Source organism: Podarcis gaigeae, assembly GCF_964106915.1.
Source record: "Podarcis gaigeae genome assembly, chromosome: 10".
Classification (NCBI taxonomy): Eukaryota; Metazoa; Chordata; class Lepidosauria; order Squamata; family Lacertidae; genus Podarcis; species Podarcis gaigeae.
In genome coordinates, this window is record NC_139686.1 from 17,474,598 (window position 1) to 17,491,087 (window position 16,490).

The following is a 16,490-nucleotide window of genomic DNA, read 5'->3' on the forward strand; positions in this document are numbered from 1 at the left end:
AATAATAGTCTACTCTAAATGAACACGTTAAAAATATAGAGGGAGGAGTTTGGGGAGGGAAAATCAAACACAGCATGACACAAAATCAAAACTTCTTCCCCATCCCCCAAAAGAGGAGGCAGTTGCTCCTCCAGACCATATTAAATGTTTACATTTGACAAGCACCTTCTAGAAACTGAAGTCCAAACTCACTTTTGAAGCAAACCAGATGCTAATTTGGGCTTCCAAAGGTGAAAGGCTAGTGCAATTGCCCTTTATCATTGTAAATTCAAGATCTTTCCCCCTTGCTTCATGTGCTTGGCAAGAGAACCTCCTCTTGAGAGTCTACATCAATAGGTGGGGGAGGGGCCCTCTTTGATAAGGAACTCCATCACTGGGAGATCCTTCCTCCTTTCAAAAATTTAGCACTGCATAAGCGATTCTCTCCAAAATTAACATTCTTCAAAGAGTTTTAAGAATTCTCACATGCTGTTGAACTGAACATCTTTAGAAAGGTGGCTTGCTAACCTTTGAAAATCAGAGGCATCTCATTGCAATTCCTAACCCTCCTAGAATGAATCTAGCTAAAGGGAAGATTTAAAGACACATAAATATAATCATGATGTGCCTCCTCCCATTTGTACCATTCACATCCAAAATATTCAGCACAGTACTGTGGTGACAATTATTCAAAATAATAGCAGGCACACTTAAGCACATTCATAGGAAAGACCTGTGCATGTCTAACTGTTGGGCTGTGATTGGTGGTCAGTCACACCTACAAAATGTATTAGATCAGAAGATGGAATGCATTGTGAAAATTAGTAACAAAATTCTGCTACAGTGAATAGGTGTTAGTGGCAGTGCAAATTCATCTCAAATTTATATTGTGCTCCCTACAAAGGTATTTAGAAACTGAATCACTAATACCTATTAAGGGTTGCTTTCAACCAACAATTCTCAAAATTTCAGTACAGAATTATGAATACATGCATGCTTCCGTCAGTAGGTTGCAGAATCGCATCTCCTGCCTTATAAATAGCCAGTGTCCAACAAAACACAGTAATTAACAACCTGAGGGCAAGTGACATTTTAAAAGGGGGGAAAAGTGAACAGATTCTTTATTATTCCTTCAGGGAGCAATGTAACTTATACTCATTTCTGTCTAGCTAGCTTCCACCCTGCTTTCCTCAAGTTTTCAGTCAAGAATGATACTTGTATGGGTCACAAAAGACCAAACTCATCCTAGCACTGCCACCATTTTGAGTAGTGAAGGTGTTTTCTATAATTCCAAAGTGCTGTCCATTACATACATATTTTATAGAATCATAGAACTGTACAGGATCATCTAGTCCAACCATCTCCGATGCAGGAATCTCAACTAAAAGCATCCATGTCAGATGGCCATCCAACTTCTGCTTAAAAATCAACAGTGAAGGAGAGTCCACCACCTTCTGAAGTATTATAATACTTAGTAGGATAGTAAATGCTTCAGCTGATATGACAGTCTGCAATGTTAAAGTAGAAATATCCCAGTTTCTAATAGGCTTCTAAAGATCTTTACATGTCGACACACACATCCTTTTCATTTGTCTTCCAAATCCTGCATCGCAGTAATAATTGAACAGCAGTACCAACGCACCCTTTTAGACATCACACCCCAACTTCTTTATATTTCACTTTTGCAATTTCCCTTAGACTCTCTTAGACTGGAAATCAACCTCTGGTTCTTGGCAAGAACAGTCTTTGATGTACAGTTTAAAGTTTGAAAGAGCATCAGAGGCACCAAAGTTGTTACATCTGCTATAAACAGATGGCAAACCCCAGGTTTAATCACATTGGCCTAAGCTGCTTAGGATCTTGGGAGTATGAGCCAGAGCCTCTGGGAGGTCTGTTGTGGGTACAATCTCTCTCTCTTTCTCTCTCTCTCTCTCTCTCACACACACACACCACGTTCTTCCATCTTATCTCATTAACCATATTTATTGAAGTCTACAACACACCACAAGAAGGAGTAAGGTCACCGCCTCAAGTTGCTGCACTTTTATCTGTAACATTCAACACTGAAAAACTATATAGAATTGTATTTTAAGGGTGTGCACTGAAACAAACGGGTGAGCAACTACTTCAAAAAAACCCATTGTAATACTGAACTGATTGACAAAATACCCCAAATTCCAGAAAAGGGTCACTAAAAACTATAAAACTGAGAGACAAGTGTAGCTTTCTAATTGTAGCAATATAGTATCAAAGTATTTTTCTGCCACTTGCATGATTATCCGTTTACTGAACCTGAGCCCTATGAACTAAGCAGATTTCTGAACTTTATTTGAATTAATTTAAACTTGCTGCCACTCTTTAAACAGAATAGATCTAAACTCCTGAGAATACTGAAAATGAGTGGAGAATGAGGAGGAGGGCTGAACACACACACACACCCTTCTGGATTGTCACAAAGCTCAGAGCTCGATTGTCACAAAGCCCCAGGGCAGCATGTGGCACCTCCATCACAAGCAGGCAGAAGTAAAACTCCATTCTCTCCTACTCATCCTTTCCCTGAAGGGATAATGGCAGCAAAACAACAAACTCTTCCAAGCTATCAGTCAGGGCCACCAAAGGAGGGGGGAGGGAGAGGAAGGACAGAGATCAGCACTGTCCTTTCCTACGGGGACTGGGGGATCTAACAGTCTCTTTCCTTCCTCCCTTGACCAATATGGGAGCTTAGGGAAAGGCAGAGGGCAACAAAAGGGGTGTTTTTAGAATTAGGAACAGCCTGGTGAGTAGGCGGGTAAAACAATACGTTCGATGTAATAGACTGACGGAGCCCGTTTCGGTTTAGCAGTGTTTGTAGCAATTCAGATCGGTCTTGATTCAGTCCTCCACCGGTCTCGCACACTTCGGGTCCTGGTGGAACAGGCAAGGATGGATCCCGACCAACCCACCCACCCCTCATTGCCTGGATTTGCAAAGACTCTCTTAATCACGGTTGTTATCTTCCCAGGGAGAAGGATTGTGAAGGCTGGTGTGGTCATCATCCCCACCCCCACCACTCATTTGTTAGATACCCTCGAAACGTACAAAAATTAAGAGGCGAAAAACAAAACAAACATGTACTTTGTCGCAGTTCTCCATCTATGTGTAACTAATTCTGCCGCCACCCCTTGCCCTCCAGCAACTGCACGTCCTCCGATTCATCAATCGCTAAAAGTACTTTGGAGACCAAGCATGCATCAGCCATTTCAGTGCAACCGTGCATATTTACTCAGAAGTAAGTCCTACTAGCTTCAACGGGGCTTACTCCAAGATAAGTGAGAGAATGATGGCAAAGCCACACAGGAAGGGTTAAGAACACGATTGCCGGCACTTTTAAAAATGAAATTAATAATAATATTTTTTTTTTAAGAAATCCGGGAGAACGGGTGAAAACATTCAGCCAACATCCCTTTCTGGAGAAGGATCAATATCGAACTCGCCGAACAAAACTCTCTTGTCTTAAAAGAAAATTGGGCAGACAATAACAAGTAGGGGGGTGGGCGGGTCGCAGTTGTTCTCTCTCTCTCTCTCTCTCTCTCTCTCTCTCTCTCTCACACACACACACACACACACACACACACACACACACCCAGCACACTGACCCTAAAAGCCTTCCGGCTAAGGAGAGAGGGAGAGAAGGCAGGCAAAACAGAGGCGAGCGGAGTTATTGTCCCGTCCCATCCCTTCTCCTCCTCGAGGGGGAGGCGGGGCCGCCGGATCGATCGGCCGGTCCCATTTATCGACCGAGCGGGTCCCTCTCTCTTTTCCACTTCATCTTTTAATGTTATTATTATTATTATTATTTCGGAGCGCGACTCACCTCGATCTCGAAGTCGGGCAGTCGGAAAGCGGTCCTGAAGAGGGAGCAGAAGTGAGCGATGGCCGGCACTTCCCACCAAGAGCGCAGCTCGCTCAAGAGACCGGCCGCCGCCGCCGTCGCTGCCGCCGAAGTCCCCTCCGGATCTCCGCTCGCGGCTGCCGAAGCGGCAGAAGCAGCAGTAGCAGCCGCCGAGACCACCACCACTCCTCCTCCGCCGCCGCCGCCGCCGCCACCACAACCACCGTCCTCCTCCGGGCACATCGCCCCTTTCCCCAGCGCCCCTCAGAGACCGCTGCGTTGCCGGTGTCCGCCGCGAGAGAGACGGGGGTGGGTCTCCTCCTTTTCCTCCCCACCCCGACCGAAAGGACTCTCTTTTTCTCTCTCTGTCTCGCCCTCAGCCTCTCTCAGCAGCCGCAGCTGCCCCCTCCGCGCCGACTCCTCCGCATGGGGCTTGTCCGGGCTGGCGCCTCCTCAGCCGCCGCCTCCTGCTCCTCCTCCCTCGCCTGCTCGCGGGTCTCTAAGGCAGGCGGGGGCGGCGCTGCTGCTGGAGGCTGCCGCCACACGGACCCATCTTCCACCTTCACCTCAGGTCGCCGCTACTGCCCCGTCCATACAATGTATATTTATAGATATTATTTTATATATATATATAAGAAATGGAGAAGGAGAAACTGCGCTTCAACCAGCCGGGGAAACAGATGGGGCTTAGGAAGGGGGGGAAAGGGCGCTGGGGGCGGGTGAGAGCGACTCGTGCGGATGCGATGCGAGGAGGGTGGCGACGACGGGGGGACGGTTGCCGAGCGCGCGACGGTGAGAGGCGGGGTCCGAAAGGAGAAAGAAGGCGTGTCTGCGCGAGGAGGGGGCGGGGTCTCGCCGGCAGGGCGCGCGGGGGAGGAGGAGCAGTATTTGTATGGAAGGAGGCATCAAACTCCTCTCATGCGTTGGGACGGGGGGGGGGGGAGGCGGGAGTACAGCCAAGAGAGGCAGGAGGAGGAGCCTATGGGCGAACTTTTTAGGCGAGCGGAGGAGCCCGCGCGCGAGTCGTGGGAGGAAGGGGCGGAGCTTCGAGAGCGAATCGTGTGGAGAAAATGGGCTTCTTGAGAGCCGTTAAAAGGCTCGTGAGCGCAAGTTAAAAAAAAGAGGGGGAGGAGGAGGAGCCGGCATTGGGAAGCTCTCCGCGCACGAGGCGTAGGCGGGGCTGCTCTTTATCATAACAACACCTTCGCCCCGCCTTTTTTCCTGTGGGCAGCCAATTGGGGACCTCGCGCTGGGCGGGGCTCTTGATTAAAGCGTTCCCTGTGGCTGTGAGGAAAGAAGGGGGGGGGCTCTCTTTTTGTAGGCGAAGGAGGTTGGCGGAGGCGGAGTTTTCTCTCTTCGAAATTTAGTTACGCTCTGAGCACCGCCGTAGTTCAGAGCCGCTTACCCGGTGGGTCCTCTGCTGTAGGAGGGAGGGAGGCCCTGTTTTTTTGCGTTCTCAAAGGATTTTGAGTCAGGAATTCAGTTAGTGGAGTTCTTATTTTATTTTTATTTCTCGGATTCCGTGAGATATAGATATATATATATATATATTTAGGGCTTCTTTCTGTGAAGATTTTTAGCCTTCGCAAATTATGCCTTGAGGTCTTTTTGTAACTTGGAGGCTCAGCGATCCTGTTACTCAGTGGTTGTGATACCATTCTTCGCTTCCTTTTGTTTTGCTTTTTACTTGGTTATTGTTCATCTCTGATTTTTAGATGAACGAAACGTGAACTTATAAAAGGGTTAAAATGACCCTGCTACGCAGCCTCTGCTACAAAACTAAATTGCTTAGGCTTCAAGCGGTTTTATTTCTCAGATTGTGTATAGGATTTTAAGCCTCGGAGCGCATGTGGTAACTGGTAGTGCGCAAGTCTTTGCGTGGCTAAAAGGAACGTCTTGCTGGGCGTATTTGATCCAAGGGTTTCCTTCTCTCTGCTTGGAGGCGGAGATTTCTGACAAATACTGTACTGCAAGGAGTAAATGGTCTGTGTATTGCAGTTTTGGCAAACTTGCCGTTCATATACAGGATTGATTTAGTATTCCTCATTGTTGTACTTTCAATTGGGGGAAGTAGTTATAGGGCAGAGTGTCCCGTTTCCCCCACTTCAAAACGTGCTTGTGGTTTATAACCCATTTTTGGTGATTTCGAATACAGAACTCTAGGATTATAAATTTCTCTGCAGTCGTTACATGAAATCTTTGGGTTTTCAGAGTCTAAATGGGAACTAAGCACACCTTTTTTTGAAAAAAAAAGCAGAACAGAATTGGGAGTGCTTAAAACCCGCTTGTTTATTTAAGTGAACGTCTTGGATTGTATCACTCAACTTTTAAACTTGAAAACGGTTCTTGTGTACTTTAAAACTAACAAATTTATTGTGGCGTAATTTAGTGTTTGCGGACTACAAGCCACTTCATCAGATATAAGAAATAAAGTTTCACTGTGTTTTTATGTTTTTTTTGCGGAAGAGTCTGAGCTCTGCCTTCTTTGTGGAGATGCTGCGTTGATGCTTCCTACTTCAAACTAGCAGCCTCTGTTAATGAATGTTTCTCTCCTGAAAGCTATTTACACTCCTCCATCCGGAAGTAATAATAATTCGTTGTAAACTAGCAGCTGTTTTTCAGCCAGAATGTGTTATCAAGTGGAAAATAAACTACAATTTTAGGAGTTTTCAGTTGTTGCTTCAAAACTTGTACAGTATTTGTAGTTTACTTAAAAAACTTAAATTACTGACAATCCAGAAAAAAGTATGTCTGTTTCTCCATTGAACATCTGCATCTAGATCTCAGGCAGCTGCTCAGCTAGATATATTTATAACCATTTTGAATAACCAACAACTCCTCAAACCTAACTGTACACACACACCCCTGGCGTTGCTGAAAGCAGTGTGAGTAAAGAAAATATGAATTGGAATTTTAGAAAGCAAATCTGTGCAGAAAGTGAATTCAGTGCTATAACAATCCAAATCAGATACTGACCCCTCCATAAAGACAGAGAAGGTTATACTGCGTGAGAAAGCACCATTTGTTACAAAAGGGCTAGACTAGCTTTTGTGCTCAATAATAATTTTACACTGTTGGCACCTTTTTCAATTTAAGTGTTGGCTGTTGTTTTGAATAAGAAATTCCTCTCCTATAAAAAAAACCAAAAAGAACAGACACCCCAAACCTTAGAATACAAAAGTTCCCAAAATAAATTCATTGCAAGAACAAGAAAACAGTCTGCTTTAAAATGTCCCAAGCCTGTGCAATAACACTGGACTTGAATAAGAGTTGATGGGCAGGTTTCGTCTGCTCTTCAAGAAGAAGAGTATCTAAGAATAATACTAAGATTAATACTTCTGCCTTCCAAAACAGAAGCAAAGTAATTATCATAGTGATCTGATACTATACCATTGTCGATAGCACCACTGAATTCAGTGGAGTTTCACTTCCAAATTGAAGAGCATAAGTGCAACTTCACTGGGAGGAAGGATGGGATAAAGATAAATTGAATAATACTTAGAAGTACTGAGTTCAGAGGGACTTAAATTCCTTGTAGGGGTGCATAATATTTCAGATGTAATCACTGAATGGTCTGCATTATGCAGGAAGTGTCTTCCTCACACATGCAGTCTGATCCTACACAACTTTTTTAGTGAATAGCCACATTGTTTACATGCAACTTTTTCCAGGTTAGTATGCATAGATTTAAAGCCTGAGAATGGGAGAAAGCCCCATGGCTGTGCAGTTCAATGGGGCTTCCTTCATCAGGTTTGGTGGCATTCCTTTTCAAGCAAACCACTCCCTCTAATAAATAATTCAGGTGGTCAATGGAACACATTTTTTTCTTAAAGAACCTAAGGGACAAACATATTCCCTGGCCCCTCCTACACAAAATCCCCATTCAGTTATGAGCATGCTTAGTAGCCATGGTGTAATCTGGGTCACTTGGAAAAGAAAAATGGAAAATGAGGGACTAAACTGAGTGTCCTGGAAGAGGATGTAGTTAGCTGGAACCCTGAACAGGAGCTCTCCTCTTAAGAGGAGAGGGCGCACTGCAATATCCTGTTACCAGTTCCACTTGTATGTCAGAATTGTTAAACTTACTGTTGCAGATGTAAGAACTCTGGAATGCTAAAAATACTTCTGGTAATTTAAACTGTTACTCCAGAATTAAAATGAAATTGGAGTGCAGTTAAGTTAAAATTCAAGTTACTTACCAAAGCTGCATCTGACTGCCCTTTAAAACTGAGAAAGGAACTAGGAACAAACTTCAACCTCATGAGAAGTCCCGGACTCTACTCAGACTTCAATGTCACTTTTATTATATTAACAAATTTACTCTTGGAGTGAGAGCCAATGTGATGGTGAAATACATGAGCTACAACCTGAAAAGCTCCTGTTTCAAAGTTCATTTCAGCTGTCGGCAGCCTTAGAGAAGCTGGGTTTTTTTTTTTTTTTAAGTGTTGAGTCGCACTTAATTTTGTTACAGGACACCAACTATAACATGTATTTTAAACAGCCAGGTTTTCAAGCAATACAGTGGCACCTCCAGTTACGAACTGAATTTGTTCTGGAGGTCCATTCCTAACCTGAAACCGTTCTTAACCTGAGGCGCACTTTTGCTAATGGGGCGCATCCCGGGGAAAAGTTCGCTACCAGGAGTACCTACTTCTGGGTTAGCGGAGCTCGTTACCCGAAGTGTTTGTAAGGAGGACGGTACGTAACCTGAGGTTCGACTGTATTTTCCTGTTCACAACTTCTGTATATGTTGCATGGAAACCTGAGCACTTAAACTTGTGTCATATGTTTGGGCCATATTTTGTACTTTGGTATCTGTACCGAAGTACAAAAACTCTGAATCTGGTCCTCAGTCTCCCCCAGTGCCAGCTTACATTGTCTTTTTTTGTATGTCTTTATTTATATAAAAAAGGAAACGTGAAATTGTAGCTCATTGCATATGCTTCCTCATTTGTCATAGAAACTGTGTGTTCTAAGTGTCCTTTACTTCAGAACAATATTGTTCCTTGGGGCATAATTGCCCCTTATTTCATACACCAACTTTATTTAATTAAAACACTAACATTTCACTTTATTGCTATAAGTGGTTCTTAAAACAATATTACAAAATATTCACAAAATAAAATTGCATTCAGATACAGTACAGGAACTAAAATTCAATGCAGTCTTTGAAACTTCCATTGTTCTAGGCGCATTTTGCGATAGGGAATTTCTGAATTCTGGGCGTAGTACTGCGCCTAAGATTTCAGATTAAAACTTCAGAGTGGAAGGAAAGGAGGACCTTTTTCTGCCCTCCTCCCTTCCAGCTACTCTGAAAACTGTACAAGAGACCCTCTTAAGAATATTAGGGGGGTGGGCAAGGGAAGGACTAATCCATGTGAAAAATAAGCATATTCTCCTACAGAGAAACCAGTAGGAGAACACTTCAATCTCCCAGGACATTCTATACAAGATCTCAAAGTAGCTGTTTTACTACAAAGGAATTTCAGAAATAGACTGGAAAGAGAAGCTGCTGAATTGCAACTTATTACCAAACTTAAAACCATGGAGAGACCTGGTCTGAACAAAGACATTGGATTCTTATCTCATTATACATGACGAAGCCATTTTTCACCTTCTCACCCCTTGCTTTTTCCTGTAAGACCTATTGCAGTCGTTAAGAGTCGTCAACAGGCTCATCACAGCTATCTGCCAATCACCCATTCCCACCACCCTTCTGAGTAATACCCCTCCCCACCTTCTCACTATATAGAAGGGTCTGGTGACTTCTGTTTCAGTTTCAGTGTATCTGAAGAAGTGTGCATGCACACGAAAGCTCATACCAAGAACTAACTTAGTTGGTCTTTAAGGTGCTACTGGAAGGATTTTTTTTTTTTCATAATATTTTAGCTGCAGTTCATTCATTTTCATTCCTGTTGTTAAATAAAGTGTGCCTAGACATTCCATTGTTGTGCCCATAAGCTAGGTTTAAAGTGCCATTTAGCTCCTAGCTTTCATATCTGTTTCTAACACTGATTGCATGGTGTCCAAAAAGAACCAGGATTTTTTAAGGTGGCATTTTCTGCCATCATCCTTGAATCATTCTAGGCACTGTCTCCCACCAAAGTTCTCTGTGGCAAAGGAGTGGGGCTGAGAAGCTGGAACTTGTTTCAGCCTATGATGGAAGCAGCCTTCCCTTGCTGGCAGTTGCCAGGTAACAGCTCCCACCAAGGTCCTCAGAGACTAGTGAGTGTGGCTGAGCTAGCAACAGGCCTTTTGGGGCAAGGAAGTGAACCTAAGCAGCTGGATCTTGCTCAGCCCCTGGTGGAAGCAATCTTCCCTTGCTGTTGCTTCCCTTCTTCATGTTATTGTATTGTACAATAAGTGACGATCAGAAGTAAACATTTTGAACTGTCTTCTATAGTGTTTAACAAATAGAACGTCATTATCCACCAAATTTAAGCACTTATTGACTTCAGTTAACAATTTAATCACATAAAACCCAGTGAAATTAAAATGCTTAAATTTTGACTGGATCATGCCCATAGATGTTTTTCTTCTTAATGGTCACTACTTTTGTGGCTCAGTAATGTTGGCATCTACAACAGGTGAGGTTCTGTAGAAGAAAGTTTTGGCTTGACAGAGGAATCAGTATCTTATACTATCAAGCTTTGCAAATGCCAGAGAAATAGTATGTTGGATATCATGCGGAGATGGAATGAACTGGGAAATACAATTTTGGCAGTAACATTTAAAATAAAAAATGATGTGTACAAGTGAGACAGGAGCTCTTGTTTACCCCTTCTCATAACACAGGATTAAGAGGCCATCTACTGCTATTGAAAGGCAACAAATTTAAAATGATAAAAGGAAATACTTCACACAGTGCACAATTAACATGTGGAATTCATTATCCTAAGATATTGCTAAGGCCAAGAGTTTAGTAGGTTTGAAAAAAGGAGCAGACATTTATATGGCTATTGAGACCATCTGTGGCTACATTAGATGGGATGAAAAACATTTTTTTCTAAGGGATCTAAAAATCCTCCTGCTTTAAGGCATAGAATAACAACTTACTGATGGTGGGGATTAGAGAGCAACTTCCCTTTTTGTGCAGGTTCTTTGGTAATTGTCCATTCTAGGATTTTATGCACTTTTCTTTGAATCATGTGGTCCTGGCAGCTGGCAGCAAAGGGATTCTAAATTAGCAGACCTACCATCCATCGTTATAGTGTTCCTAGTAGGATGGGAATTACAAGGGCTGCTATACTGCTGTGGATAAACACTACTATGCGTACTGCACTGTAACATAAGAGTACTGTAAATGACAGCATTCCTGAGACTCGTCTGGCTGACTTATAAATGTGACACCTCCAATAGAGATCCAGCAATTCCGCTCTCTTCTCAAAGTGTCCACTTCAATATATGCGGGGGTGGGGCTGGCTATTATTTACCTGTAACCATTGTTGTGTTGTTTCTCCCCAATTATGCACATGATTTGCTTTTTTAAAAAAAACCCAGCCTGAGAGAGCTGATTCACATGCACACAAAATGTCAGGCTGAAATGATCATGTCCCTGTTTGGAGAAACACTGACTGACATTCAGCTCTGCAATGGGAGGCAGCTGCTCTCTTGAGCATTGTATCAGCCTGTGCTGGATTAAACCAGCTCCAACTATAATAAGCAAAGTGCACAGGAGGAGACTAAAGACAAGGGAATGATGGTTTATATGAGAAATCTCAAGATCTTTGGAATGTAGGTAAGCTCTCCTGGCAGTAATGTGTGGTGCAATCCTATGCATGCCTACTCAAAAATAAATCCTATTGCTTTAACAAGACTTGCTCATCAGTAACGTGTACCTAGGATTGCAGCCTTAAGAGTACTGTATTAAAAGCATTTCACCCTAAATTATCTGGTAATCCTTATTTCAATCTGAAAGGTAGGTTAGTTTCATTAGCTTTCCTGCTGCAATTTGGTGCTGGGGTGGAGACTGAGGCAGAGCAAGTTGCTTGCCTGAGGTCACCTAGTAAATTCCTGTCAGAAGCAAAATTCACAATATCTTGTTTTACAGATCAATTTCTGTGATCATACCATTTCTCATCATCTACAGTAACTTCTTGCTGTTTAGACGTTTAGTCGTGTCCAACTCTTCGTGACCCCATGAACCAGAACACGCCAGGCACTATCTACAGTAATAGCAAACTATTTTAATTTATTTTGGCAGCATTTACTGGTATTCCTCTGTTACTAGTTTTTAACTTCCTCTCTGTAGGACTTCAGATCCATGCCTCAGAGTCCTGGGTAAGAATGCAAGTTATTGCCTGGCTCCTAAAAATAGATGGTCCCACATAATCCTCCCTGGGGAGAGTATTCCACAAGAGGGAAGCCTGTAAGGGTCTATTATTCATGTTGCTACCCTCCTAACCACTTGTGAATGGGGCACACAGGGAAGGCCTCAGGTGAGAATTTCATGGTTTGGGTCTTTTCATATAGGGAGAGGTGGTTCTTGAAGTATTGGGGTCCTGAGCTGTGTTGGGCTTTATGGGTCAAAGCTAGCACTCTGAATTGAAGCTGGAAACTAATTGGAGGTCAGTGCAAATGCAGCCAGAATTGGTGGGTCAGACCACCCTGCCCTGGTCAACAATCTGGCTGCAGAATTCTGCACTAGCTGAGGTTTCCAATCTGTTTTCAGTGGCGGCCCCATGTACAACACATTGCAGTAATCCAACCTAGAGGTCAGCGGAGCATAGGCAACAGAAGTTTGGTTATCCATACAAGGGTGCAGTTGAGCCACCAGTCAAAGCTGATTGAAAGCACTCCATGCCACTGAGGCTACTTCAGCCTCAATCAACAGTACTGGATCCAGAAGTACTGTCAAGCTGTATACTTGATACTTCAGGGGGAGTAGGCCACAGCCCATCCATCCAGTCTAGGGAACCAGCTAGTAACAGTGTCTCAGTCTTGCTGGATTAATCTTCAGTTTATTGGCTCTCATCCAGTTCTTTACTAAGACAAGACACTCATCTTCCACATCTACTGCCACACATGCAGATGTAAAATAGAAGTTTCCAAGGCAGTTTCGATGCCAAAACTAGGCCTAAGCCCTGATTGAACTGGATCTAGAAAAATTAGTTTCAGCCAAGAGCCTGGATCTAGCCCACAACTATCCACTCAAAACACATTCCCTAGTAAGGGGAGACTATCAACCAATCAGTAATTAATTAGATTTTCTGAATCCAGGGAAGGTTTTCCAAAGCAGTACCTTACCACCACCACCACCTTTAAGTAGGCAGGGACCACCCCTTATCACGAGGAAGCATTAATCAGCTCCCTAGCCCAATTGTCTGTCCCCTGCTAGTTTTTATCAGTTATCAGAGACAAGTTTCATGGTCACAGGTGGTCGCCCAGACTGAATCAAGCACCTTGTCCACATCCCCAAGCCTTATTATCCAGCGGATGTCAAAGCGATAAACAACTACCTGACATTCAGAAGACATCTTAAGGCAGCCCTGTTCAGGGAAGTTTTTAACGTGTGATATTTTACTGTATTTTTTTTTTTAAATGGAAGAGTGGCTGGGGAGGCCCAGCCAGATGGGCGGGGTATAAATAAAAAAATATTATTATATTATTATTATTATTAACTGAAACACAAAGAGCACAACAAGGCTAGACAGTGTTCTGGACACCTCTCAATAAGGACTAAGCATGCTCAGTGGCCATGGAAGAACGCAGACTGTTGTTGGTTAATTTGCTTATGTATGCAACAACAGCTGCACGGACTTTATTAGCACAATATTGGAAAGAAGAAGGTGTCCCAACTGAAGAAGACTGGCAAGTTAAACTAATGGAATATGCTGAAATGGCAAAATTGATGATGAAATTAAGAGGAAGAGATAACAATGAATTTAAGGAAGAATGGAAGATGTTTATAGCATATATACAGAAGCAATGTACACAGGTTAATACATTAGCAGGGTTTTAAGATTACTTGTAATTTTATTATGAATTGATAATAGGTGATTTAAATATGTTACAAATTTAACAATGGACATGCAGTATCTTGATAAATAATAGAACCAAGGAAGAGATTAGAGGGAAGTCAATTTGTTTTGTTTTTGCATTGTTGTTTATTTTTGTTTTTTTGGAAAATCAATAAAATGTTATTTAAAAAAAAGACAGACTGTTGTTGTGGGAGTGGATAATAGAAGAGACACAGTGGAGCATTGCGGAAGAGGGTGTGGCTGCCTAGAAACCAAAACAGGAGCACGCTGCACTATGATGTTTTGTTGAAGGTCCCACTTGAGTTTACTATTTCCTTTTGAAAAGAGAAGTATTAACAGAAGTGTTTCTAATTGTGTTTATACACTGAAAATTAAAAAAAAAAAACTTTAAGAATAAAAAACAACCAGCAGAAGTGCTTCTGTGGCTGATGTTTTATGCTGAAGTAGCAAATAAAATCTAGGAAATGTCTTTTTGTAACTGCTACAAATCAGGCTCCAAAGTAGAAAATAGTTTTGTGAGTATTAGTAGTAAAGCTGTAGGTATAAATTAAAAGTGGGAAGCTTAGAGGGATTTTGGGTGGATTGTGTTTGTCTGATTCATGGTGAAAAGGGACTCAGCTCTGGTTCCATGGGGGAGAGTAGTGACTAATCTGTTTAATCATCTCCAGACTCTTCCTGGAATAGTCTTCTTTGTAATGAAGGAGTTGCAGGAAATCCTGGTCTTGTTAACCAAGCAAACAATTAATAGTGGCACTATGTTGGGCTACATGTTGCTAGTTTGATCTGGGTGCGTGGGAATCTCTTTCCTTAACTCTGCAACCCTCAACAATATATTTGCCTTGGTCATTTGCATATAATACTATCTCTATTTTATTGGGAGTAAGTCTCATTGAAATAACTGGAATTTACTTCTGAGTAAACATATAATTGGAGGTGTAAATTTATTTACAATGAATGTTGCCTTCCTTTGTCCCAACCCTTTAACCTTCCTCCTAATTTCTTACTCATCCTTCCAGGAAAGAAACTGTAGATTTGGGTGAGTCTGGCCATTGCAACAGAACAGCAGCTGATCTGATCTCATAGAACACACTATCAGTTTCTTGTGTTGATGGAAAAAGAAGATGAGTAACAGGAAAACAAAACTGGTTAATTTATATATATAAATCCATATATTTCAGTTGCAGCCTCTTGTTACATTTAAGGTAATGTTTTATTTTACAGTTAGCAGACAAAATTGAGCATTAGAATGTAAGTTGAAGTGCCCTAACAATTAACCTTCTAATTTAAAAGTAATGGCCACTAAATTATGGGGCATGTCTCCTTCTTCCTTCTCCCTGTAATGGTCCTTTGAAGATGATACTAGCCTGCTATGCGAACAAGCAATAAGGTGTAATTAATCCTTCTCTGAAAACGTAAATCAGAGCTTGGCCTAGGGGACGAGAATGGGTGGTGGCATAGCATTAAAGAAGTAAACTATCTGATGAAAATAATATCCAAACCTACTGTACTTCTGTCCACAAAATAATTTTGGCTTATCTCTTGCCATAATGTGTGTGTGTTATGTGGGTGAGTAGTAGTAATAAACTAGTGGAGACCAACAAATGCTTGCAGTGCATGGAAAGATGGGGCATGAGGGAAATGGGGACACTGTGCTTGCACACCCAATTTTGGCATTTTCTCATTATAAATCATGTCCATGCATGTTTCTCCATTAGCCTTTCGCATACCTACAGTACATGCACACCTCCATAGGCAAAGAGTGCTCACACCTATTGACTCTTTCCTCAGTTTTATTCCGACTTTCCTTCCCCCCCTCACTCATCTCTAACTTTTTATTTGTTCTCCTGTTGTCCCAGCATCTCTCTTGCCGTTCCTCTTGTCTATCCCTGCCTAACCATCGCTGTCTACTTCCTTCCAGGATATGCTCACACTTTGCAAAAGTGCCTCCAAGATGTTTTCCGTGACCAATTTTAGAACTACTGTTAAAAGCTAGTGTGGGAATACTGCCTGGGGAAGCCTGTGAGATGCTTACAGTGGTAGCAGAAGTGAAAAGGGAGCTGTTTGGACAGAACAGCTGGCTAGCAAGTAACGTCCCCCCTTCTTCTTCAAACAGGCTCTCAAGAGTGTCCATGAGACCATCTGAGACCACCATCCTGCCTATGAGACGACCTATGCCTCTCAAAATGATCCACATTATTTGTGCAGTTTGGCAAGATATATAGCCAAAGTTTAAGCTTGGTAGCTATGTGGCCAGTCCTGATACAGTGTATCTGAATATATTTCAACACAGAAATAAATGCAAATTAGTATTGTTTCCTCCAGCCCCTCTGGGAGGCAGAACAGTCTGGTGCAGCAATTTGAGGTACCAATTTGCTATGATCTTATTAAGTCACATAAACAGGGTTTGAGGCCTCCTGTCTAAATACTCAGACAGGAGGCCTCAAAGGAAAACGCGAGATAGTTGCAGGCAATGACTCGATAGATGACAGCCTTCATGCTCCACCATAACTACAGCGTTAACAGTAGGGTGTCTTTCTTTTGTGTACATGCTGTATTCCAATTCATGAGATCTAAAATTAATACCCTGGTCATCTATGGCAGTGTTATTTGCAGTGCAGTCTGCGGGTCACATAGTGAATTCTATTGCCTTTGTAGGGTGC

General features: G+C 42.5%; 2 protein-coding genes and 1 long non-coding RNA gene across 5 annotated transcripts in view; 1 reads left to right on the plus strand and 2 right to left on the minus strand.

The window, feature by feature from the left end:
• Positions 1–4,537, minus strand: part of CECR2 (CECR2 histone acetyl-lysine reader) — a 117,418-nt gene extending 112,881 nt beyond the window's left edge. For all 3 annotated transcript variants that reach the window (XR_014555557.1, XR_014555558.1, XM_083699849.1), the window contains exon 1: positions 3,833–4,537. Coding sequence is in view for 1 of the 3 variants with exons in the window: in XM_083699849.1 (XP_083555975.1) it covers positions 3,833–4,093 (261 nt within the window). In the remaining 2 variants the exon portion in view is untranslated. The remainder of the gene's footprint in view (positions 1–3,832) is intronic.
• LOC310826186 (tigger transposable element-derived protein 1-like) overlaps positions 1–16,490 on the minus strand; it is a 1,677,490-nt gene that overhangs the window by 1,007,086 nt on the left and 653,914 nt on the right. The window lies entirely within an intron of this gene.
• On the plus strand, positions 5,180–15,177 carry LOC310826360. Its single transcript, XR_014555788.1, has 3 exons — positions 5,180–5,258; positions 11,901–12,020; positions 14,847–15,177. It is a non-coding gene; the product is annotated as an uncharacterized lncRNA (long non-coding RNA).